Here is a 25,969-nt window from a genome sequence, read left to right as displayed (position 1 = left end):
ATTTCTGTTAACTTACGGCTTTAGATGCATACTAAGTACACGCAAGGGAAATGGTAAAACATGTATATTTATCACACATTTGTCATCCCATACTTATGTCAGACATTTGTTATCACATACTTCCCCATCACGTCAAGAGGTCAAATTACTTGACCCTCCTCAACTTCAAGTGGTTTCGGCGCTGCGTTTAGACACTCCTGTCTGCTTTTCTTTTTTCTTTTTTTGGTAAAGTACTTCGGTGCGTCCCGGAACACTGTAGGCACAGCGTCTTCTGACAAACGCGGGGTATCTCAACAACATCATCGTTTATAATGTGTTGGTATATCCTTTCGATGAAACTCACGTTGAAGTGCCGCTCGCAAACAACGCTGTCCCTCGTCAGCTCTTTGTCAGTCCGCTTAATATTTCGAGCTCATTGCTCTCGCCTTGAGAGATCCTACGGGGCTTTAAAGACCGAAAGCTTTTCCGAGCACGATCTACACCCGCCTTTACAGCCGCCAGGGACGAAGCATGTACTTGCGCGATTTGACGGCATGGTTCGCAGAACACGTGGGTAAACAAACGGCGAAGGCGAGGCATCCGAACAAGGTAACGGCACAGCACAGAGATAACGGACGAGTCTAAGCAAGCGCGGCGAGCACCTACTACTACACCAGCGCCCCTTGCGGCGGCCAGAACTTTCATTGCATTCCGCGCATCCCTCTCCCACGGCGGGGATGCAGCGCCCGTCACACTTCCCCCTCTAGCCACCATAGTATCCGCAATATGCTGCTGTCACACGAAACAGCACAGTGTCGAAGAGCAACTGCACACTTGTAATAACACACAGCTGCCTCGTTACCGTCCTTATTAAAGTTGCCATCATCGGTACACTGCAGGACGAACTCGCCTCGCAGCTGTGCGCGTGGCCAGGGAATACCGCATTATATATCGTATAAGCGTCGATAAGACAAACAAAGCTTGAAGCGAACGTTCTAATAAGCTAAGTTTCGTCATGATTTGTTCGAATTGGTTCGTCATGCAGTCTTACCGAAAAAAAAATAACAACTACAAATAGCTTATACTACATGAAATGGCTCAGAATCGACTTTGTGTTCTTTGAGTGAGTAGGTTAATACAGTGCGCGCAAGATATCAACCAGTGCGCATTTTTAGTAACACATAAAATTGACCACATCAGCCAAAGCACACAACGCAGCGTCAATCAACACTTTGAAAATTCGTTTTGCAAAAGCAAATGCGTCAAAATTTACATTGACTATAGTTTAGAACGAGAATAAAGTAGCCTTGAACAACCAATGAACGTCGTCATAGTAAGACAAAATCGTAATAAGTTATGTTGAGTGTTACAAACATCGCAATAAGCGTAGATAAGCTCTGAAGGACATTCTGTTAGTCACAACGAAAATATCACGGCTATACTCGTTAGCTAAATTAATTTCATATTATCTGATCAACTTGAACAGTACGCCCATTAATATCACAATCTCAAATTCACAGCTTGGAAAATAAAGTGTCCAGATTTTAGCCATTTCTTATCGTAATATAACAAATGATGTTTATTATGCGTACGGAATATAGGAAAGATATATCAGTTTTATGATGACGAGAAGAAAGGACATGACCATAACTGCGCAGTAAAGAAATACCTTTTAATAAGAGACTTTAAAGCTATTCTGCGATTTCTTAGCGTTTTTCTTTATAGAACGGTCTTTTGAGAAGCACCAATCAAAAAAAGGCTAGCGCCAAGAAAACAAAACTTATCAAGCTTTATGCTGTGTATTGTACAACCACGTGACGTATCTGTCAATCGATTACAACATTTTAACACAAGGCATTGTCAAGTTAGACTACGCAAAAGTGTATGAGTTGTAATTCTTGTAGCAATTCATTTTTTTCCATGAATTTATAGCACTTCGAGTCAAAAGCTAGTTTTGCATTTCTTCGAGTGACCAACCTGACACGAGCACAGAGCGCGGGCCACTTTATTGCAGTTTTCTTATGCTGTGAACATATGCCGCTCTTTTGAAAAGAGTGAATTTAAGGGCATAGGCGTGCGCACGGAGGGCCCCCCCCCCCCCATGATGTGGAACCCGGTGCACGCCTATGCTTAAGGGCTTATAAGGTTAGCCTATTCTGAAGCAAAGTAGTGTTACTATGACAAAATAGTATTACTGCTTAATAACGAAAACCAAACAACCAAAGTACTGCAAACCAGCAAAACTGAGAACGAAGAAGAAGCAAAAAATTAAAAAATTACCACAAGATTTTTCCGGCGCTCGAACTCTTGTCTTGCCTAGAACAAAATAAGCGTCAAAAGAATTGAAGAAATTCGAAAATAAACAGGCGTCATATGATTGCAAGCATGTGCAAAGCAAGACAACAATCATGCACTAGTTTTAGCAGAAAGACTCACGAGCATTGCACCGAGCTGTACATTACTCAGGCTAAATTTTATTTACACTTCGACTAGGTTTTGCTACCTATAATTGTGCTTAGACAACTAGACTTCAGATGTTGTAAAATGACTATGCGCATTGCATCTTATAGTGCCTATTATACGAAAAGTAATGACAACATAAGTTTAAAAAAACATGAACAGCAATGTTTAAGCGTTTTCAGTGACAGCTATGTAACCAAAAAAGCTGATAAGATCAAGTCGAAACTTTATTTTACCTTGTCCAGTGCTAGGAAATTTACAAGAAGAGTGAACTACGAAATTACGTAGCAAAAAAATTACGCAGTTTAAGGAATTTATAGCGAAATATTTCGATAATCATGACAAAGATATGCAAATTGTAGCATCAGTTCTTGCACGTGAATTTCCCGTCATTTGCAAGTGAACAAATTATTGCGTGATTACGCAATAAGTGCACACACAACAACAAAAGTGGCACGACATAAAGCGAACAAGGTGAAACTGGTCATTAGCATACAACCTTCCATCCTCTATAATAGGCAGCAATGGTGGTCGCCGCTTGCCGCTTACGCAAGAACTCACGACGAGCCTATCGACAGAGAGGAAACAAAACAAAACAAGGAAATAAATCAGAAATAACATAAAGCGTAAGAACACAAAAACAAAACGTAAGGCCTTGTGCCTCTGTGTTTCTGCTTTTTGCTTTGCAGCAGAGTTAAGTCTCGCCCGTTCATGTCGCAAAGCACAGTGCCGTGCTGCAGAGTGCGTGCCTGGGGATGGAGTGACTCAAAAACTCACCTTCCAGCACTTGTAGTTGCTTGACAGAATGACTTGACTTTCGCGCATGCGCAGGAACCTCTCCCTCATGACGTATCCTCTCCAGGTCTTCTGGATGAGGACAGCCAGTTCGTTCAACCGTTCGCGCCGAAATTCCTCCAGTTCACAAACCTGGAAAAGCGAACACGTGTTGTTCTAGAATTCTCGCCAAGTGGTTAATGTGGGCAACGAGTAAGATTGTGCGGGTTCTAAGTTGATGCGTGTGTTACGAAAGAGCCCGATTATTAAATGTAACGCTACGCGTTGCTTACAGGATGAAGATAGGACCAATTAAACGCTTACTACAACAGGAGAAGTACCCGAAAAGGAAGCTCAAGAAGCAAGGCTCAAAAAATTGTCCGCCGATTGACGTTTCTCTCTCCTCAGCTTTAAGATTTCTTCGCGCATCGCACTTGTCCAAGAACATTTAAGAATTATTACTTTATTATCAGTATTCACTCCTATAGGATGTAAAATGTTATATAAGACGTACATAAAATGATGCCAGATCTCCGCGAAAGCGCATCGTCCTGTAAATCGGGCTTTCTCTCACAATGTTAAAAGGTGCGGCAAAGCACGCTTTACAGGCAATGCTGCAGTTGAAGGATGAGGCGATGGAGAGAGAGAAGAGGAACAGAAGAGGTTACGAGGTCAACCAAGACGTCCGTCCGATTTGCTACCCTACAGAGGGTTAAGGAATAAAAAGATGGAAAGAAGATGATACGATGAGCGCCGCTTTATCCGAAAGCGCATATTGACACCACAATGCTGTGGTAGATCTCTGAGCTTCAAATATTGCATTCGTGGCAAGAGGCATGACATCGCATAGGGGATGCACGATAAGCACGCGAAGACATGTTAACACTTTTGCAGATGTAACTAAATACTTTTCGGTGGTCGCCGCTCCCTAAACGAATGATTTCTTTTAAGGGTGGATACCTGTTATGTGGATCGGTTGCTGCAAAATAGATGTTCTAGATGTTCTAGTGGTAGTCTGAATAAGCATGATAGGCTAGGATGGGTAACCAGTTTGCCAAAACGTAATAAGGTGAAAGAAGGAAAGGGATATACAGGCAGAAACATAACACCTGTTGCTGTCCGCATCACAGAATAGTTTAATCTCAAGTCTACAGCGCAGATTCTGGAAATATGCCAACCCAACAGCAAAACTGAGGTTTCGGTGATAAAAATCGCAGTATCTAAATATCTAATCTTTTAAACTAAAGGCATTCTAGGCTGAGACGTGCATGGCAACAGCAAAGAGGGGGCAAGACGAAGCACAACTGTCTCAATAACTCTCATCCGAGGTTCCGGAATAAAACTGGGTTACCACTGCCAGTGGCATATGCCGTCAGTTCTCTTACGCGCGACGTCAACATTCGTGATGGTCAGTAGTCTCCCCCCAAATGGAACATCCGATGCGACACTTTCTTGAAATGTAACTCTATTAATATAGACTATTATAACGCTCTTATTATTATTATTATTATTATTATTATTATTATTATTATATTATTATTATTATTATTATTATTATTATTATTATTATTATTATTATTATTATTATTATTATTATTATTATATAGACTATATATAACGCTATTAATATAGACTAATTCGCTAGCGAGATAGCGCATAGTACACACCATGCTCCACAGGACACTCCCTTTCCACTGCACTCCGAAACATATATGCTTAACAATAAAGTACCTTATCAACATATGGGAGCACATTTAGCTAAGTGAAGACGGTCGGAATTTGACAGAAATGCGATGCTGGGATTAAACAGAAAAGATCCCAACATTGTCTTTGCTCTATTTCATATTGTACCTATTTGAGCTCGGTCTTGTTTTAGCTCGTAGCAACAAGTAGGGCGCCACGAGAACAACATAAAAAAGAGAGAGAGAGACGGAAGAAATGTCTTCCGGGTCATGGCTTAGCTGGTCATGGCCAAGCACGTTGCGATAGTTTACAGAAAGCACCGTCCCCAAAACAAGCACTCACCATCGCGCAGTCGGACGAAGCGACCCGTGGTGGCGAGTAAACCATCACGGCCGAGAGGTTCTGTTTCGCAACAACGCGTTTGGAGTTTACCCTTTTTATCTCGCGCTACCTTGAGCCTCGCGTTCCGTGGAGCTACATGCGGAGATCCCCGTTCTCGCCAGCCACCCTTCCGCTCCAAACGGCGTTCGCGCCACCTCTCTACAATCGAAGAAAGAGCCGCTAGCACGATCTACATTCGCGAGATGGCGCCAGGGGTTCTTCGCAGCTTGCAAGTTTTGCCGACCGTGGATCTCCTGTGCCTGAAAGCTACGATGAGCCCGCTACGGTCGCGAGATGGCGCCAAGGGCTCGAGCACACTGCTGCATTCTGGAATGTTACTTCGGAGGTACTTTTTTTTTATTCATTTATTTAAATGTGCAATGATAACGGAGCGAAACGTGTCAGTTAAGGGCTAATTAATGTGACATGCTTTCGTCTGCAATTAGTGTCACATCTATGTATTATTGGCTCATACACTTCCATCATAGCCAACATCGACTTTAATGACCAGATCAGCAGCGCCGCGGTTTGCTTATACTGATATGTTTTCATGTCGCATTTTATTACATCATCACTGTACCTGGCATGGCCCCTGTATTGGACATTGAGGAAGGGGGACTTAATGTAGGTTACACAGACAAACGTACGAACATTACATAGAACAATAAGATAAAATGAACACCATGAAGAAAAACCAGAAGCAACACCAGCGAAATTGGAACTAAGGAGCTGTATAACTACATCAGTGACAAGAAAAAAAGAAACGATATATAACGCGAAAAAGCGCATATAAGAAAGTGATGTTTTAAACAGTAGAAACAAGATACAGGTTACACCAGTGAAAATTACCACATGAACGTCATATGCATACATAACTGCCACACAACCTAGGACAAGCAAACGAAACAAAAAAAAGAACATAATTTATTACATATGAGATGGAGAAAAATGCCACGCAAGAACCGTACCATATTGCCGAGTGCTACATCTAAGATAATAATTATTATTATCAGTACCAAGCAGATAATTAAAACTTCTATTGCTAGTCTTAATTGCTAGTGATGGACGACGACGAAGTGTGCGTCTTGCACAGCGCTTTGTTTATGCCAAAGCTAAATTTAAGAGAATTGTTTCCGAAGCTAAAGCTAAACATGACGATAATCGTTATACTTTTCTATCTAAAAGCAAGAATAAACAAGCTCTTTTTAGATTTCTTAGATCTCGTAAGGCTATTCCTTCTCCTATTAACGTAGAATCAGTTGTTCCAACTTCAAAAGAATTGGCTGATTTATTAGATGAAATTGCATTGGGACTAAAACAGCGATTTGCCTCTCAATTACAAACAAAATTCCAAAAACCTTTATATGTGAATGATTTCGTTGACGTAACCATAGAAGAACTGGCGCATGCTGTTCAGTTACTCCCGAATTCAACCCCCGGTCCTGACGGTATTACGTCAGGCATGTTAAAAATATTATTTGATGTGTCTCCTCAGAACCTTCTTAATCTTGTAAATCACTCACTCGGAAATGATTGGATCCCTCCAGACTGGAGACTTGCAAAAATAATTCTCTTGCTTAAGAAACAAGGAGCAGGTATGCATATTGATAATATAAGACCTATAGAATTAACGTCGCATGCCATTAAATTAATTGAAAGAGTGTTATACATTAGAATTATTAAATTTATTGCAGATAACTCGTTATTGAGCCCATGTCAGATAGGATATAGACCTGGATACTCCATATGGCATGCACATGTAGATTTAGAGGGACGTATTAAGCTTGCTCGTCACAAGTGGCAATTGGCAGCATTAGTCACTCTAGATTTGGCTAAGGCGTACGACAGTGTCGAACATGTCATCTTGCTCAATGCCTTAAAAAACTTGAATTTTCCGGGATACATTATCAATTGGTTGTATGAGTTCCTAAAGGATAGGAAATTTTACTGTTCCCAACGTGGCTTATCATCCTCGAAATATGATCAATCTAGAGGGGTCCCTCAAGGTTCAGTTCTTTCTCCTGTTTTATTCAATATTCTATTAAGCTCAATTCCGTTGAACAATAACGTTACAGTTTATGTATATGCAGACGACATTGCATTCTTCGCTTCGGCAGGTAATATTCATTCACTGTATGCAGTATTACAATCATACTTGGGAAGTTTAGAATTCTGGTTTGAACATATTCGAATGACTCTAAACGTTAGCAAAAGTTCCTTTATTGTTTTTCCATTGAATGCTCCAGTTAGCTTTCCCTTCAGTATCGTCAAGAAGTAATCCCCCAAAATGACTGTGTCAAATATTTAGGAGTTTTTTATGATGAAAAACTCAGCTGGCGCAAACACATTGAGCACGTCAAATATAAGGCAACACGCGCTGTTGGGATGTTACGTAAGCTTGGTCACCATCCTTCTGGGCTACGCAGAGACAAGCTACTTATGATTTATCGGATGTATGTTCGACCAATTTTAGAGTTTGGTTGCATACTATACTCAGGGGGGCCTGCATACAAGTTTCATCCCCTGGTTCTCATAGAGCGAGAGGCCCTTCGAAGTTGTCTAGGGGTACCAAAATTTACAGCAAGGAGTATTCTATACTTAGAAGCCCGAATCCCCACTCTAGTTTGCAGATTCCGCATTCTCACCGTCAAAACATATTTAAAAATTTTTGCGTCCTCACAAAGTAGAGTGCAGTTCGTATTCGTCGCTGAATTGTCCACGTTTTTTAATGAGCCTTGGTCTCGAATATATAAACCACAAGTTTTGTTCGTACAGGACCAACTAGAATCATTAAATGTTAACATACGCGACATCGTAGCAACTGATAAATCATCGGCCATAGCAAAAATTGAATTTGATAATATCTTCCCATCTAATGTCAAACTCTTGCCTTCTAGATATTAAGAGGATTGTTAGAGGATCATTTACTTCGATTGGGCATAGATAACATAATTGCCACTGATGCATAAATGTGCGAAGAGAAAGCGGGAGTGGGCATATTTTGAGAGGCTTTATCATGGTCGTACTCCTTGCGCCTCCCAGATTACACTCCCATATTCGAAGCTGAGCTTCTCGCAATTATATTAGCCCTTCGAAAACTACCAGTAAATGAGTCATCAGTTGTTATAGTTACTGATTCGCTGACAGTATGTACATCTTTATCTTCTACTGCTTCTGAATCTCCCGTTCTGAATGCATTCACTTCCTTAATCCCAAAAAATTTGAGTACCGTGCGGTTGGTATGGGTCCCAGGTCATTGTGGCATACTAATAAACGAGATGGCAAACACTCTCGCGCGGTGGTCTCTCGGTGGTCCTATTTTGTCCATTGTACGTGACACAGCTTTTGTTACTGATTCGAGATTTCGGAAGTATTCTTTAATTCAAGATGCCAAGAGTATGAAATTACCAGTTCCCGATTATGGTCATCTTTCATTCGGCTGAAATAATAAATGGTGTCCCACTCGAAGACTGGAAGTGGCTATTAAGAAATTGCGATGCCGTATACCCCCACTTATGTTTTATTTATACAGGTCTGGTCTGGTGCCATCTCCTATGTGCTATTTTTGTCAGGAATCTGAAAACATTGATCATTTCTTGCTTACCTGCCGTCGATTCATTAGGCATAGAAAAAAGCATTTCGAAATGTTATTCAAAAACTTAAGAATTAATCTGGATTCTCAAAATATTCTTTCCCTTGGGGCGTCTTCTCTTGGCTTCAGCAACAGGAACGTCTGCTCAGCCCTATGCGAATTTCTCGGTGAGACACGAAGAATTCCCTGTCAACTTATTCCTTAACAAAATTTGGTACTCCAGACTTCCTTTCATTCATTCGTTCATTGTTTCTCATATTGTGGTACTATCCTGCTCCTTATTCCACATCGACTAGTCATTCTTAAAATTTCATTTATTCCTTCGGCAATTGATTTACTCCTCATTCTTTATATATATAAAAAAATATTAAATTAACCGCCGGTTTCATGGCCGATCGCCCGTAGTGGGTAAGAGCCAACAAACGGGAACAAGCAAGCAAGCAAGCGCACTTTGTTTACCGGGTGACAGTTTTTCATGTTTACCGGGTGGTGTTTTTTCATGTTCCTCGCCTAGCCATCGGTATTTTATTTGGCTACACTGGAAGTAAACTGGCCTTCCCACCCTCCAGGCATGCCTCCGCCGTCGGCGGGCCCCTCGAGGAAACGGAACAGCGAACTCAGCGACGCCGACAGTGAGTCCACTGAACTGCATTCGGCGAGCAGTGACGATTCCAACGATGAATTCACGCCTGTTTACAGTCGTAAACCAAAACGAAGATCTATGGGTGCTTCACCAGCTTCAACCGCATCTACTGTGAAGCCGAAGGAGGCTTCAATGAACTACACCGTCTTATTTGTGCCTGTTACGTCATCGGATAATCTGAGACACCTGAATCGGCAGACCATCTCGAGGAAACTCGAGTCTCTCTGGCTCCAAACGAAATCAAGGATGTTCGAGTCAACCCCCGCAAGAATGTCTTGGCTATCGACGTTATACACCAGGCATCTCTGCTTGCTCTGACCAGGGTCACAGACTTCGACGGTATCAAGGTTCGAGCTCACCTTCCACTTAACAAGGACATGGTGGTAGGTGTAATATGCGATGTCGACATCTCCATTCCTTGTGGCGACCTTGCAATGCTCATCAAGGAAGTTAGTGACCATAGCAAGATCGCCCAAGTCTCACGTCTGGGCAACTCGCTTTGCGTAAAGATTGTCCTCAAGGGTGCCATATTGCCATCCCACGTGAAGGTGGGACACTTTCGTCACGTGGTCCGTCCGTTTACACCACGACCACTCCAGTGCCGTAAATGTCAAAAAATGGGCCATGTCAGCGGAGTTTGCAGGAACGTGGCGATTTGCCCCCGCTGTGCAGAGCCACACAATGCGGAATCCTGCCGAGCAACTGCCCTGAAGTGTACCAACTGCCATGGATCACACGAAGCCTCATCAAGGGACTGCCCATTAGTGAAAAAAGAATGGAGTGTCATGAAACAGATGGTGCGGGACGGCTCGACGCACAAAGAGGCTGCTGATGTAGTGAGAAATAGACAACGACGCTCGCGTCGGCGACGAAGGTCTAAAACTACTGCTACCCAATCTGGACGGACAACGCGATCTCCTACTCCGACAGATCGTCAGACTTCCCTTAAGCGACAGCTACCACCACTGCCGCCACCACCACCGCCCAATGCATCACAATTGGAGAGCCGGAAAGAAGCAGAAGCTTTGAAAGCGGCGGCGGATGTCGCGTGGCCCTCGCTGCCACCACTGCGCACTCATAAAGAGCCGATGCAGAATGCCCCGCAGTATGCTTCATCGTCCACAGATGACTGCCACGACAAGAACCTACAAGTCCTCGCTGTGTTGAGGTCTCTCATGACCACGATGCGCACTCTCCTCAACGGAATGACAACTCCGTCAGCTCAATGCGCTCTGCAAGTTCTCGATTCCTTGGAGCCAGTCCTTGCAAGCCTTTTTTAACATCTCGCAGAGGAACCGATGTCAAATATTTCTCCATTGTGTCTGTCTGTGTGTGCGGTGAACACTGATGTGTGTGCGCGTATTACTTGCTCCCTCTTTCCCCCTCGCTCTCCCTATTCTTTTTTCTCCCCTTCCCCCTCCCCCGCGTACGGTAGCAAACCGGGTACAACCTGGTTAACCTCCCTGCCTTTCCTTCGCTTGTATCTCTCTCTCTCTATCGTTAGTCAAATAGCCCGTGAATTCAGATTCTTATTCAATTTAAATTTTAAATTTCAATTTATCAAATACTGTTGCCGGTCGAATACTATAAAAAACGACAAATCTTGTTGCAGTATTCACGGAGAAAAAAACTAGATATATTGGAAACTTTCGCCAATGAACTTGCTGCTTAAGACTGGTGCCTTTCCCCCTCCCACTCTCCACTTCCCCTCTCCCCGTTCCCTCTCTCCCTCTCCCCTTTTCCTCTCTCTCCTCCCCCTCTCCGCTCCCCCTCTGAAACGCGGGCTCTACATGCCGAAACGCTGCTTCGCATCGCCTCATCGTCCCCTTTAGCGGGAGATTGCGTGATTTTGTAATAAAATACGTTGTTCTGGAAGTTTCGGACCAGAACTACGGCGCAGAGATAAACGCACTGTCAGTAAAAACGAAATGTGCTTGTTGACGAAATGCGCAGCAGCCTGGGATCAGGTGCTGTCCAGGCTGCTTTAGAGACACGAACAAAGGTGGAAGCTTGGGTGATAATTTCTTTACTTTTGCTTGCTGAAACCACGATATGATTATGAAAAACTCCGCAATGAATGACTACGGAATAATTTTGACTACCTGGGGTTCTGTAATATGCACCTACGTCTAAGTACACGAGCGCTTTCACATTTAGCCCCATTGAAATGCGGCCACCATGGCCGAGATTCGAACCCGCCACCTCGAGCTCAGCAGCGCGACACCTTACCTGTTAGGCTACCACGGCGGGGGTAAGCTTGAGTGAGTATGTAGTGGTTCATATCGGTGTTCTGCGCTGCGCACATTTTTTTTTTCAAGCGAAAAAGGTGAAGAGCAGAAAGCACTGACATCTATCTAATTTTTGTTATGACGTTGCAAATAATTTCAGCTGCCTAGCATTGACCGTTTACGTATGGCTATTCCGGTTAGGGTATACACACGCACCTGCTGCCTCCGTAAAAGAGAAGCACGATGCACAACATTAGCTTATTTCCTTCAGACAAGGCTAAGCACTGTTCACGGTACGTGACAGTGGCGTAGCCAGGGGGTGGCACACCGAGCACGTGCCCCCCCTCCCTCCCTCTGATATTTTAGATGCAAGCAGCTTTGTTCGGGGCTGTCCGCTTTCTACCCCCTAGCATAGCCATCTGTAACATACTGAGCGCGCGCTCGCGCCAAGGAGAAGTGTTCTTCATCTTGTTCTTCGACCACCTTGATGATGATACGTGCTGAGCACTTTAGGGACCCGGGCTACCGTATGCTGTCCTAGCTTGGCGTAATGCAGGCAAAACCATGTGTGCTGGGCCTGTGTAAGGGGCTGGGTAAGACGCTGTGGCCTCTCCCCATTACACTCTCTCAGCAATCATTTGATGGCATCGGGGAACGAGATTCTGCAGACGCGCGATAAACCAACGCGTTGTATCTTCGTCAGAACGCGCTGGCACGCGCTAGTGCGTTCGGGCCTGTGTAAGAGGCTGAGTAAAGCGCTGTGGCCTCTCTCCCTTACACTCTCTCAGCAATCACGTGATGGCCTAGGGGAACGAGATTCTGCAGACGCGCGATGAACCAGCGTGGCATGCTCCAATAAGAGTTCGGGACGAGTAAAGGCAACAGCAACTACAGTGAATTCATGGTGTGCTCCACTTGCAAGGGCGCATTAACATCGGGCAAGGTGCCCGTGATGAACGGAACTTTAAGTCGACCCATGCGCTGCTTCGCATCCCCATATGGTTTCCTTTAGTGGGAGATGGTGTAATTTTTTTTACCATGGCATACAAAGCCGAAAATGACACTCGACCACATCTGCCTGCCCGGTCCCCACTTCAGATCAAGGAGGTGCCCCCCCCCCCCCCCACGGAAAAAAATTTCTGCCTACGCCCCTGGTACGTGATAGGCTAAGACCACAAATGCCAATGACACAGTGTTATTCGCAGAACATATCAGACAAAGAAGCAAGGCCCTTTTTCTTTTAGCAACCAACGCGAAGGACCAGCGAAGCCGCAGACAGCCTTGGATGTAACGGCCGGTGCCTCTAATTCCACCGAGGATTATCTGCGCTCCGAACCCTACGTCCGCCGCCCTGTCTGCCGCGTCGTTCCTAATCGCTGATCTCTCGGATGGTACCACGGCGCGTCAGATATATCCCGATAAATCCACGTCAGCTCGTGATTCCAGCTTCGGTGGTCTCTCCTCTCTTCAGCTTCTCACCACGGCCTCCCTAATATCCACGCCAACGAACACTAGACACTTCTCACATTGTGACAACTAAGCTAGTATACACTGTAAGGGGTGAAGACACTATTTCACCTCCGACTGCTTGGTGGAAGAAGCTTCCTTCCGTTAGTTGTATATGTTCGGGAATGTTATGCGAAAAAAACGAAGATATGATTGACGGATGTGGCAGTAGACGGCTTCGAATTAATCCTAACCTGCAGATCCTTAACCTGCTCCTAAATCTAAGTACACAGATGTTTTTCGCATTTCGCCCCCATTGAAACGCTGCCGCCATGGCCGTGCTTTGAACGTGCGTCCCTATATTTTGCCGCGCAATGCTCTAGCCGCTAAGCATATTAAGCATGTTGGGCATATTAAGGGCGGAACACTTTAGACGCCCGGGCTGTCGCCTCATGTCTCATGTCACCTGTCATCCCTTGTCACCTCATGTCGTCGCTTGGCGTCACGCAAGCAGAACGATGTATAGCATAGCAATGCATAGCATATCCATGTGTAGTTTATCAAGGGGGCGAGAAAGGGAAGTGATGTTGAGGAGGAGTGATGTGAAAGTGAGGAGGAGAGAAAACAGAAAGGGAGAGGGTAAAACATAGCATAGTCATGTGTAGTATAACACAGACCTGTGTAGTATAGTAGAGCAAGGGGTGGGAAAGGGACGTGAGGCTGAGGATTGATGTGATGGTCATGAGGATGGAAAGGAGGAGGGTAAAGCAAAGTATGGCCGTGTATAGTATAGTGCAGCCATGTGTAGTATAGTATAGTAATGGGTGTCAGAGGAAAGTGAGGGTAAGGGGAGGGAAAGAAGGAGGAGGGTAAATGATACCATAGCCGTGCGTAGCAAGGGGTAGCCAAGGGAAGTGACTGTGAGGACGAGTGATGTGAGGGTGAGGGGGAGTGAAAGGAGGAGGGGATAGGGGGCCACTGCATCACAAAGGAAGGTTCTTTTTTTTAGCCATCCTTCATCGCATATTCTCCTGGAATGTTCTTGTTCTCCATCCCATTTCCTGTAGAGTAGAATGCAAGCAACTAAATTCTCTCACATAAGTTACATTGTTTGTCTATAAATAATTTTCTCGCTCTCTCTTCTCGCTGTTTTCGTCTCCTTTTTCCCTTTCTTAGAGCAGGGCAGCCAATGGGCGAGCCTGGTTGATTAATTTGTGGCGTTTCACGTGCCAAAACCACGATATGATTATGAGGCATGCCGTAGTGGGGGGCTCCGAAAATTTCGACCATCTGGTGTTCTTTAACGTGCATTGACATCGCACAGCACACGGGTCTCTAGCATTTCGCCTCCATCGAAATGCGGCCGACGGGGCCAAGATCAAACCCCCGACTTTCGGGGTTAGCAGACGAGCACCGTAACAACTATACTAACACGGAGGACAATGGCGGATCTGCTTAACCTCCTCGTCTTTTCTCTTTCGTTCCCTCTCCCCCATTCTCTAAAAAGTAAAATTCGCAACTGCACGTACCGTCCGGTGGCTCTTGATGAATATCTTTGTCCTACCGAAGACGTACTCCGACGGGTGGATTGGCAGATCTCGGAGCAGGAGCGTGACTCCTTCGATGGGCAAGCCCGTCCACTGAGGCCAGGTGCGAACGCTGAGCAGCTTGTAGCGCTCCAGAAATTCCACGTAGTCCTGCCTGAAGGCGAACCCCGCGCGACGCACCCTCAGGTTCTCCAACAGTCTGCATGAGGGGCAAAGAAAAGGCGCGCAAGAAGCGTGAAGCGTGAGCTTAGAAGGTGCCACACTACGAGACTTTGCTTGCACATGTTAAGTGTACCGCGGGTCCTCTGTCGATGCCCTCGCTACAGTTACCAGAGGCAGTTCGTCTCGGCAGTGTTAGCATGCATCGACCACCGACCAGCTGCTTTCAGCACTGGCGTAGCCAGGGGGGAAAGGGGGGGGGGGTGTTACACCACCCCGAAATTTTTCACTTGTGCATCACATGCAAACACACGCACGAACATGCATAAGGGGTGACTGAACCCTTCCCCCGCCCCTCCCGAGAAACATTTCTGGCTACGCTACTGGCTTTCAGGGCAATCAATCTTTGAGCTCCGGAAAATGCTATCTTTACATAAGAAAGCGAAGACGCTACTGAACTTCTCGCGTTGAAACAGCCTCGTTCAACAACAGTGGCATTCCCGAAATTTTTTTTAAGTGCGGGTATTTTAAACCTCTCTTTCATTATCATTTTTACTTTTCTTCCCATTTTTTTTTTTCTTTTAATTGAGTAGCCTGCAATACTTTGGTGCAGCAGGCAGGGCATGTTTATTTATTCACTTATGATTAATGTTCTGCCCACACAACTCTTCCCGCCTTTCATTACCCCTTCCTCAGTGCAGTATGGAGAACGGCGTATATATCCTTCAGTTGAGCTCCCAGCCTTTAGCATCTTCCCATTTTATCTCTCGCTGTCTCTCTCGTCCTCTCTCCGTTTTGCAACGCAAGATAAGGGTGGAGAAATAGTCGTGTTGATTACATTGGTCGGTCAATGTCTTTATTTAGCAATGATTTAAGCTGCGTCTAAGAACTCGCCGAGGGAGCAACGGCAACCCTTTCCCAAGGTTATCACAACTAAATACACAACGGAATGTTGTTAGGTGACAAGGCGAAGATAAGTTTGACGTAAACCCCTTCAGCCCACTAATTATGTTTCTCCTTCACGTGAAAGAGAATATCTGCGAATTCAGTTTCTCTGCTCCTCAAGTCTCTATTGCGTCGCATAAATAAGCGCATTAAATACGCCGCAGGATCACAGGAAATGAAACTTTACCCGAGATACCGGACTTGATGCTGAACCAGTGCCATCTCGAAGATCATCGGCTGCTTGAGTTCATTTGGCTGAAAGAGATATTCAAGAAATAGAGCCAATTGCAACAAAATGCGTTTTAACGCTTTGCTGTCCGCGGGAAAATACGTAGCCCAATTTTGGTTACATGTTCCTCACTGGAGCCGTGCTTTAAGCAAACATTTTAAAAATAGCGCTATTATTGCTCTCCCTTCCGAAGGAAATTTGCCCGAAATGGCAAACGTGGCACGTGGTGTAAACTCAGGATACCTGTCAAAACAACCACATGATTATGAGGCACGCCATATTATTCTGACCGCCTGGGTTTCCTGAGTGTGCATCTAAATCTAAGCACGCGGGCGTTTTTACATATCGCCGCCATCTAAATGCGGCTGCCGTGGCCTGAAAGCGATTCCGCGCTGTCTTGCTTAGCAGAGCAATGCAATAGCCACTGAACAAGCACGGCTGGTTCGGTTGGCGAGCGAAATCGCGTGGGCACTTGCCTTGATGCAGCGTACGTAGTTTGGCGTTTTCGCTTGCAAATTTTTTACAAGTGCTCCAATGGAAATCTTGAACTGTGTGGCAGTCGTTGTTGGACGCTTTAGCGTCGTGCGCTTTGGGTTCCCTGCAAGTGCGAAGGCGAAAGCAAAATCACGTCAAATGCAAATGCTGCACGACGACACGCTGTTCGTCAAGAGTAAGAGTTCACGAGAAGAAACTTTAGCCGTTGCGTTTATAGAGGCGTCACCTTGAGACACCTAAAAATGTCAGATATTTCAATTACGTGTCTGTATTTACATGCGGCTACTCGACGTTAGACATTTCTTAGCCAACTCTAGCCAGAATTAGTCAGTGCTAAATAATGCTTGTAGCAGGCCCAGAGACAGGGGGGGGGGGGGGGTCTAGGCCCCGCCCCTCTTCTCTGAAATATCGGTCAAGTAGGTGTTTTTACCAAAAATAAATAATGAACATAGGTGTTTTTCTCAAATAGACAAGGTTTTCAGCAAGTGCCCCCCCCCCCCCCCGAAAAAAATTCCTGCCTATGGGCCTGGTTTGTAGTCTGCAAGTAAATACAGTAACCGAACCGATAGCGCAGGTTACCGTCCATCGTTTCAAGCTACCCGAGGTCAAGCAAACCATGCGGGAAATCTCGTGTGGCTACAGATAAAGCTTACCTTCAGGAAACAGAACCTTCGTCAGGGGATGATCGCAGCTGTACATGGCTTGAGACAGGTCACGGTAGAGATGATCATTGTTTTTATCAATAAAACCAACAACAGAATAGGTAACCTGCAGCACGGTGGAACAAAAAAAGAAAGGATGCACCGTGTAAGCGCTGCCTTTCAGCTACGCGGATGTATTAGTAAGCTAAAACAGATGAACTCACAGCACCGGCGTAATGCCTAAGACGGAAGCACTGTGGCGGCAGCGAGACGTCGGCGGCCCCCGTGAGGTTCTTGCATCCCTTGCTCTCGAAGTAGGGGCTGTCCTGGCACACCTTGGTCAGCTTGTACAGAAAGCTCTCGTCAGTGGCGGGCCCCGGTCGAAGGCACTCTTCATCCAGCATCGCCAGGATGCCGTGGTTATTCTGAACAAGAAAAAAAGAAACTAAATGAATCCCACGGACAATAAAGCAAAGGAAAGCGTAGGAGACGCTAATCGTTGTCCTTAACTGTAGTGCACTGATTATGACGCAAGTTGAAAGAAATTAAAGTCGACGAAAAATCGCCCTTTACGTCGGCAGGATCCGAACCCACAACTTTCGAATGGCTGTGGGACATTTGGTTGTATCTAGCAAAGATATGAGCCCCCTCGAAAAATTAAAGCACCTTCGCACTAGTGGTGCTAAGCCTCAAGGAAGTGCGGAGTTGGGCAGGCTTCTTTCTTTATCTCCTGCTTTCTCTTTCTTTCCTCCTCTCTTTGTTGCTTTTTCTGTTTTTCCGGTTTTTCCCGTATTTTTTCTCTCTTTATTTCTATTTACTTCTTTTTTTTCTCTTTCTTTCTCTCTCTTTCTATTTCTCGCTTGCTTCCTCTTTTCTTCTATTTTTATACGTGGATTTTGCCTGCGTTACGCCAAGCGACGACAGCGTACGACAGCATACGACAGCATAGGCCACTAATGTGTCGACACCTAATATGCTCATCAAGCCGCTCGAAGAACAAGGGGACGAATACTTCTCCCTGGCGCAAGCGCCCGCTCAAAATATGCTACAGGTGGCTACGCTATACGTGGTTTTTCCTGCGTGACGCCAAGCGACGACAGCGTACGACAGCATACGACGACATACGACAGCCCGGGCCCCTAAAGTGCCCCGCACTTAAAAATTCCCCTTCTTTCGTTAAAACAAAAAAGCTTGCAATAGTTATCAATGATGAATTACTAACTGCTGAATCAATGAAAGCAACAAACGCTTAAGCATTGGAAAGCATAAGGAATATTATTTGTTGCTTCTTTTTAACTGTAGTGTAATGATTGTGACCCTTGTTGAAAGGAATGAAAGTGGACTAAAAGGCGCCATTCCGTCGGTAGGATCCGAACCTACAACTTTCTAATAGAGAGTTTTAGTTTAGCGCGCGCAACGGCCTTGCGCACGCAACGGGTGAGAGAGAGCAAGACTGCGCATGCGCTGAACCTAAGAGAGATGCGTGCGTTTGCGCGCGCAAGAGATGCGCACGCTAGATCTCGGCGCTTGCGTTGCGCCCGCTACGGCCGTTGCGTACCTTACGGGTTCTCTCGCGAGATCTCGACCGGTCGAGACAAGCAAAATGGCTGCGTCCGACAGCAGCACAAGCGGCACGGCGGTCATGGCAGCGAATAAATCCCGCGTCCATTTCGGAATTGCCCTCGATTTGGAGCTCTTTGTCTACGTGAGTAGCTTGAATCCGTTCGCGGAGCCAGTGCAGTGGACAGTGATCGCTGCAAAGATGCAGGAGATATTCCATGTCGTCGAGACTGCAGTCGCCCTTCAAAAGCCACCGCTCTCGGTTTGTGAGCATCAAATCGTCTATCTCTTCCAATGAAAGAGTGGCCAAAAGGCGCTGATTCGAAAGGATGCTGGAAGGCATTTTTCCTCCCTCGCTGCTGCTCGCCTCGTAGAAGTCGTACCAACCGTCACCGTTCACCACAGATCACCTCAACAAAATTTGTGCCATCGTAAAATCTTGGCTTGTCTGGTGCCTTGACTTGTGTCAGCTATGATCGGCTATTGTAGTTTATTTCTTAGCCGCTAGATGGCGCAGAAAAACACGCCGAGACGAAGGTGCTGACGCTTAGACGCTGTTTACGTTTCGGTTGTTGCGTACGGTAAACTAAAAATGTAGGAGACAGCCTCAACTCTAACGTACGCAGCGCGCAGGCCGTTGCGTACGTACAGGTTTGCGCGCGCTAAACTAAAACTCTTTAATAACTAACTGCTTGTGACATGCGCTAAAACAACTTTAGTAACTGCCGTTACTGACGGTAGCGCAAGCAACAGTTGGTAATTGTAAATGTTAATAATAATATCTGTGGTTTAACGTCCCAAAAGTTGTAAATGTTAGTAACATTTACGAAACTGTGCCGCCTTTAAGACCTTGCAAGCAGAATGAATGTACTTGAATTCGCTTCATAGAAAAGTGAATGGTGTCAGTCTCTGGGCCCCAATTAAGCGGATTCCGCTTAAGAGCATGACGAGGCAAAAAAATACGCGCTTATTTCCATGTTCGCTTTTCATTGTATTCATTAATTAATGACTCATAAACTTCGTACAAGGCACCAAAGGGCTCAGTGAATAACTGGTTATGCATTATACACAAGGGGCACAATATACATGATGTATCATACAATACAGTTAACGGCTAACTATAGTTTGACGGCGGAATTAACGGCGGAACCATAGTTTGTGCTTATGTATACTTACGTATTTTTAATAATAACTAAATACATAGTTGTAAATTTGTGTAACCTAATGCATCCATGCGGGTGCGCAACAAGTTCGCACAAAAATGTTTACTCAAAACAGTGACAGCAGGGACAGCTCACTTAATGTTGCACAGAAATTTTCGCCGACTCGTATTGCCATCATGAGGCAAAAGCCATTAATAACTTGCCTCGATTTAACTGTAAGGCTCCAGCGTTACTGAGAACATCGTAAAAAGTTATTGACCATCCGTGAGGCGTAGTGACTGCTGCCGTTACTAATTTTCTGCATGCGGTTGCGAGCCTTTTACTTAGTTTATTTGTTTTTATTGGAGAGCAGTTTAGGGGCATGAGCTGTCGTATGCTGTCGTCACTTGGCGTAACGTAGGCAAGACCACGTATAAATATAGAAAAAAAAAAGAAAGGCTAGCAAGAGAAAAAATTAAAGAGAGAAAGAAAGGGAAAAAAAAGTATGAATGAAAAATAGAAAGCGCAAGAAATAGATAAAGAGTGACGAAGAAATAAATAGAAATAGAGAGAGACAGAAAAAAAGACACAGAAGAACGGGAAAAGAGAAAAAGAAAGAAAGAGGGGAGGAGAGAAAGAAAGAGGGCTGTCCAGCTCCGCATTTGCTTCAGGCTTCGCACTCTAGTGCCAAGTTGCCTTAATTTTTTTTTTTTAAGATTGTACTTCCAAATACTGCTCCCACGCCTTCCGGTGGAACTTTTATGATTTGAAGATCGATACTTCCTGTCTTTTCTTACTTCATGAAAGCCGGAAAGTTCGAACACAACTGCTTCCGGAGCCAGAATCCGTACTCGAACTATCAATGTATTAGCGGCGTCCTTTCATGCGCGGGGAAGAACGGGTCAACAACACCGCCCACATGCGTTCGGAGCCCGAAATCTTATTATTCTGAAGTAACAACATCCGGTCCATTACAGTTTGGTAAGGGGAGAGAGTTAAGTACACAAGAGGCCAGAATTGAAAGGAGTCGCAGGTTCTCGTACGGAACCACTCCTAATTTAGCAGCAGTCCTTCCCGCAGAAAATGGACGGGTCAGTGACACCGGCCGCATGTTTGTGTGGAAACCCATTAAAAAAACAACCATTAACACAGTCTTTTTGTTTTGTCTCGGAGCGGAAACCTGGTGCGCAGTCAATATTTAAAGCAGTAGCTATTCCAGCTTCATATGGTAGAGCTACTACCACCGTCACATTGATCGAGAAGCGCTCATTCGTTTTTGCACAATTCCACGTGTATACGCCCGGTGTACTTAATTGCAGTGTTTGTCTGCGAAATATTTGAGCATCTTATATTATTAGTGTACCTCGCATTCATTACGCACGGGACACTGCTGATCAAGGAATATAGACTGAGCGGATGCAAGCGTGCGACCGTTTGCGATTACATCTTTCCGATGGGGCGTGCTGCTCGACGTGACCAGACATATCAAGCTCTGCTGACTTTTCCGAACCAAACGGATCTGGCCACCCGTTTATAGGCGTTTTTTTTTTCGTGTTTTACTTATTTCGTCCAAGTATTCGTCATTTCTTTTTGCTTTACTTTCCTATCTCTTCCCTCCTGCCGAAACAGTAAGAAGGCGTTGTGCGTCTCTAGGTGGCAGTTGTCAGCCCGCTCTTTCCCTATTTCCTCTGTGTACTTTTGTATTAATGTATGCAATGAAACAACAACACCAACAACAACAACGACAACAACAACAACAACAACAACAACAACAACAACAACAACAATAATAATAATAATAATAATAATAATAATAATAATAATAATAATAATAATAATAATAATAATAATAATAATAATAATGTGATTGTCTGTGCTAATATAGTGTAGAGCTCAAGCTATTGTCTAATGTCACTCTTGCTCCGGGAATCGTGATAATCATGCATAGTTAAGCGGAAAAAAAGCAAATAGAAATAAATACATGAATATAAGTAATAAAATGCGGCTGCGAGGTAGCGCTTGCTGACGTACCTTTTCAATGAGGTCACAAATTATTGCATTGTTAAAGTAGTCTATGTGCTCCCATTGAATACCCTGGAACGAAAGAAAGGATACATTACTATGACGTGGCGCTCCACAGCATTATGGATGTATGGCAGAGAGTGGGGATGAGGCACCGATAGACCTACTTACCTCACGTATGTACTCCTCCTGCTCTTGTTTCAGCGTAAGAACTATGAAGAGTTGCTCAAGCTTCTCGTTGCAATAATTTATAACGAACTGTTCAAAGCAGTTTTTCTGCGTAAGAGAGGTATAAAGTATTAGACTCTAATTAAAACTGGACACGTTTGCTTGGCGCCAGGCCTATATAGCGAGCCAGCTACTCCGTGTGATTGGTATGACAGATGAAATTACACACGCAGGGCATGCAAAATACACGTGACACATGCAAAATGGTCCACACACAAGATACAGAAACTGGAGTACAGCCGAGCCTCATTAACACGGAGTCGCGCCTAGCACGAGAATACTTTCAATATTTGAAGTACTTGTTGCATGTATCTGTTACAAGCTGGTATTGGCAAGACACATTTTACATTAAACAAAACGCTTACGCAAAGAGCGCAAGCCACAAATTTGGTGGCACCACCCCTTTAAAAAATCAGGAAATGCGATATTTCATTGCTGCCTTCAGAATTGGTTTTTCAGTGGGAGGGATTTTAAGATGGTTAAAAATATTATTTGAGTCGAATTAAAAAAGAATACTTTTTAATTAGTTGAGTTAGGTGGTTGTGTCAATATTTGAAGTCTTCACCAGAAACCCAACCCAACTTGTTGAAAAAGTGGCATGTATAATTACTTAATTAAATTCAACCAAATCAATGGCGAAACCTAAACAGAAACATAAGAACAAGCTGGTATTGGCAATCTTAAGATGGTTAGAGACACAGACAGTTTTAGAAAGTTAAATTGATTAACTTTTTATTAGTGGAAGGTGACTGTGTCAATGGGGAATTGAAGTTCTGCCAGAAACCCATCCCAACATTGAGATTTCGAAAAAGCAGCCTCTGTAATAATTACGAAGTAATGAAATTCAACCGAATTCGATGGCTTTCGCTGTTGAAAGCCGTTGCATTTGTTGAATTTCATTACGCTACAACAATTACTAGAGGACGCTTTTTCGAATTCTCAAAGCTCGGATGGGTTCCTCGCATGAAGAACTTCAATTCTCCCATTTGACACAATCACCTAACTCCACTAATTAAAAAGTTAATTAATGTAACTTTCTTAATTACTATCCTAAATGATGTCCTTACCTACCTTAAGATTCCTGCCACTACAGAAAAAGCAAATATCGCATTTTCCTAATTTTTTGGGAAGGTTGGACACATTTCTTGAAACACCCTGTATAGCGTGCCAGCTACTCCGTGTGAATGGTATGACAGATGAAATGACACACGCAGGGCATGCGGCATACACGTAACACATGCAAAATGGTCCACACAGAAGATACAGAAACTGGAGTACAGCCGAGCCTCATTAACACGGAGTCGCGCCTAGCACGAGAATACTTTCAATATTTGAAGTACTTGTTGCATGTATCTGTTACACGCTGGTATTGGCAAGACACATTTTACATTAAACAATGCTGCTTCTCTGGCGAGTTGGTAATTCACACTGTGTTGTCTCTTAAAGGGGTACTGACCCGAATATTTTCAGTTGTCGTTTTTTTTTTTTTCTTGCGTCAAACGAAAGGTCAAGCCCTCAAAAGCCTAGAAAAGGTAGTGCTACGCACGAGTGCGTGCTGAAAAAAGTAATTACAGTCAGTTTTTAAAAGCTAGTTTCGGTTCCTACTGTACCCTGACAGTCAGAGCACGGTATGAGCTTCTCGTCACGTGCTCGCACAATATATAGTGACGTTTCCACGGCCGCTCCTCACCGTAGGCTTCGTTGGTGACGCACAAGCGGCTATTTTGCAAGTTTTGATGACGCACAAGCGGCCATTTTGCAAGTTTTGGTACCTAACGTGCATCACAACTAGCCAGACTGATGCGTGAAGTCACCGAGAATTTGTACTGTAGCCTGACGTCAAGCTAGTGTCGATGTCAGTAGGTGCGCATGGAAAAATTGACTTTAATATCAAAATAAAATATCTTATCAGCATTTGCGGAGCTTCACACCTCCTAAGAGCCGTCTCTGCATACAGGAGATTTGCATGGCAGAGTAAAATCGCCTTCGAAAAAAGGTGTCAGTACCCCTTTAAGCGCAGCCCAGCACACTATTTCACGCTTGCTTCGTTATATCAGAGAATACGGTATGACCGTGTTCGTTATGTCGAGATTCGGCTGTATCTTTAGTTTACGGACACGGATGGAAGAAAATGCAGGCAAGATAGCGTGTAAAGCGGAAACGAAAACACGGCTTTAGGCAAAGATGTCAAGGAAGTGACGCGTGTTACCTCTAGAACTTCAAATCCATAAATGTCCAGGATCCCCAGACATTTTCTTTTTCCGAGGCGCTTCGCCTGGTGAACGAATGGAAAGGCGAGATGTTTGGCTTGCTCTACAGGCGATTACAAGGAACATCAAAAGTCTGCTACTTACCCGTATGCTATCATTTATTCGGCTTACTAACCACGTGAATAGGCGGCTGTACAAAGCTTTGCATAAGGCATTCTTGGAATATGTGGCCTGAAAGAAGATGGAAAAATAAACGCGCAGAATTAATGATTCCTGTTCGAGGCAGCGTGGATGCTTTTCCTTCTTACGATTATTCCAAATGCGTTGCAAAGTAAATACGTGCCTTAACTAGTCCAGAAATGAGTTGGTGTTGCACTGTGCCGGTATACTTCTTTCATTAAATTTATCAGAAGGAAAGTTTAAGGCTGCGAGCATCACACTCGCGCGTCAGTTATCGATAAGAAACTACGCACACCGGTGTAGCCAGGCTTTAAAATGTATACTGCAGCGTACTTAAGCAAGATCCGATATGAAGTTCAAGCAACATCACAGCACAAGGCATATAATACACGCCATCGCGAGGTTTAACTAGTCATAACTGCTTCTCTTCTAGTTGCCGAGCAGGTAAAACAAGTGACGATAAAGAAAACTAAGATAACGCCTAAGGTCGTACGAGACAAACTAGGCTTACGTGCTTATCGAGCTTATTATGGTCACGTTTCGCACAATTATAAATGGACCTTGTTCGTCGCAGGACAAGAACGTGAAGGCTAGCAAAAGGCAACAAGAATAGAAGCTAGGTTAGCGCTCACTTCATTGGCTGAGAGGTCGGTGACGGCCACGTCGTGCCTCGTCTCCACCATCTTCTGGGTCAAGGCAGAATGGAGGAATGCAAAGTCCACTCGGAGCAACTCGCAAATTTCATATAACTCTGCAACAGAGAACATCGAAAGAGCGAGCTATACGCGTTACGGGATACTTCTAGCTTGTTTCTAAACGCGCAACAGCAACCGTTCTGTTTGTCCACGTTCAAGGTCAAGATATGAAGCAGCCATGTTGTGAGGACATGGAGCATTTCGTCATGTGTCGACTAGGTGTTAACGCGATAGCGTTAGAGAGCTCGTGTCGCAGAAATTCCGCCGTCGGCGTCGGTGTCGGCACCGTTGGTTGTGAGCGAAAAATCGTCCGTTAGCGAAAAATCGAGAAAGAAGCAAATAAAATAAAGAATAAAACTTTCGGTCCCATTGAGGATCTAACCCGGGCCGTTCGGCGTGGCAAGCAGGTGTCCTACCACAAAGCCACGATGTTACTTGCAGCTGCTTCGAAAAAAAAAACACTTCATAAATGCCATGTAGTGGAAGGAGTCTCCTTAACGCATTTTGTTCGACAGGTGTCACGACGAAAACGAGCCCATTCGGCGATTTGTAGGCGCATTTGGGAGGCCATCAAACTACGTCGAAAAAGGCCGGGGATAGTGCAGCCATCGCCACTAAAAACACACACGAACTTTCAAACAGCTCTAAAAATAGACAACTATGTCCATCTAGCGGAAAACATATCAAGCCAACGCCGGCTTTCCAGGGGCGTTGATCAAGCAAACAGCAA

The 25,969-nt window shown here is 44.6% G+C and overlaps 1 protein-coding gene across 1 annotated transcript in view; it reads right to left on the bottom strand.

Moving 5' to 3' along the window:
* Positions 1 to 25,969, bottom strand: part of LOC119393817 (unconventional myosin-Ia) — a 190,127-nt gene that overhangs the window by 19,723 nt on the left and 144,435 nt on the right. The window contains exons 13-25 of the mRNA XM_037660996.2: positions 25,177 to 25,295; positions 24,509 to 24,595; positions 24,364 to 24,429; positions 22,098 to 22,202; positions 21,936 to 21,998; positions 17,427 to 17,627; positions 17,215 to 17,329; positions 16,543 to 16,664; positions 16,025 to 16,092; positions 14,716 to 14,932; positions 3,217 to 3,366; positions 2,939 to 3,007; positions 2,260 to 2,295 (exon numbers count right to left, since the gene is read on the bottom strand). Of these exons, the coding sequence (XP_037516924.1) occupies positions 2,260 to 2,295; positions 2,939 to 3,007; positions 3,217 to 3,366; positions 14,716 to 14,932; positions 16,025 to 16,092; positions 16,543 to 16,664; positions 17,215 to 17,329; positions 17,427 to 17,627; positions 21,936 to 21,998; positions 22,098 to 22,202; positions 24,364 to 24,429; positions 24,509 to 24,595; positions 25,177 to 25,295 (1,418 nt within the window). The remainder of the gene's footprint in view (positions 1 to 2,259; positions 2,296 to 2,938; positions 3,008 to 3,216; positions 3,367 to 14,715; positions 14,933 to 16,024; positions 16,093 to 16,542; positions 16,665 to 17,214; positions 17,330 to 17,426; positions 17,628 to 21,935; positions 21,999 to 22,097; positions 22,203 to 24,363; positions 24,430 to 24,508; positions 24,596 to 25,176; positions 25,296 to 25,969) is intronic.

Source organism: Rhipicephalus sanguineus, chromosome 5 (assembly GCF_013339695.2).
Source record: "Rhipicephalus sanguineus isolate Rsan-2018 chromosome 5, BIME_Rsan_1.4, whole genome shotgun sequence".
Classification (NCBI taxonomy): domain Eukaryota; kingdom Metazoa; phylum Arthropoda; class Arachnida; order Ixodida; family Ixodidae; genus Rhipicephalus; species Rhipicephalus sanguineus.
This window is presented reverse-complemented; position numbering and strand designations above follow the sequence as displayed.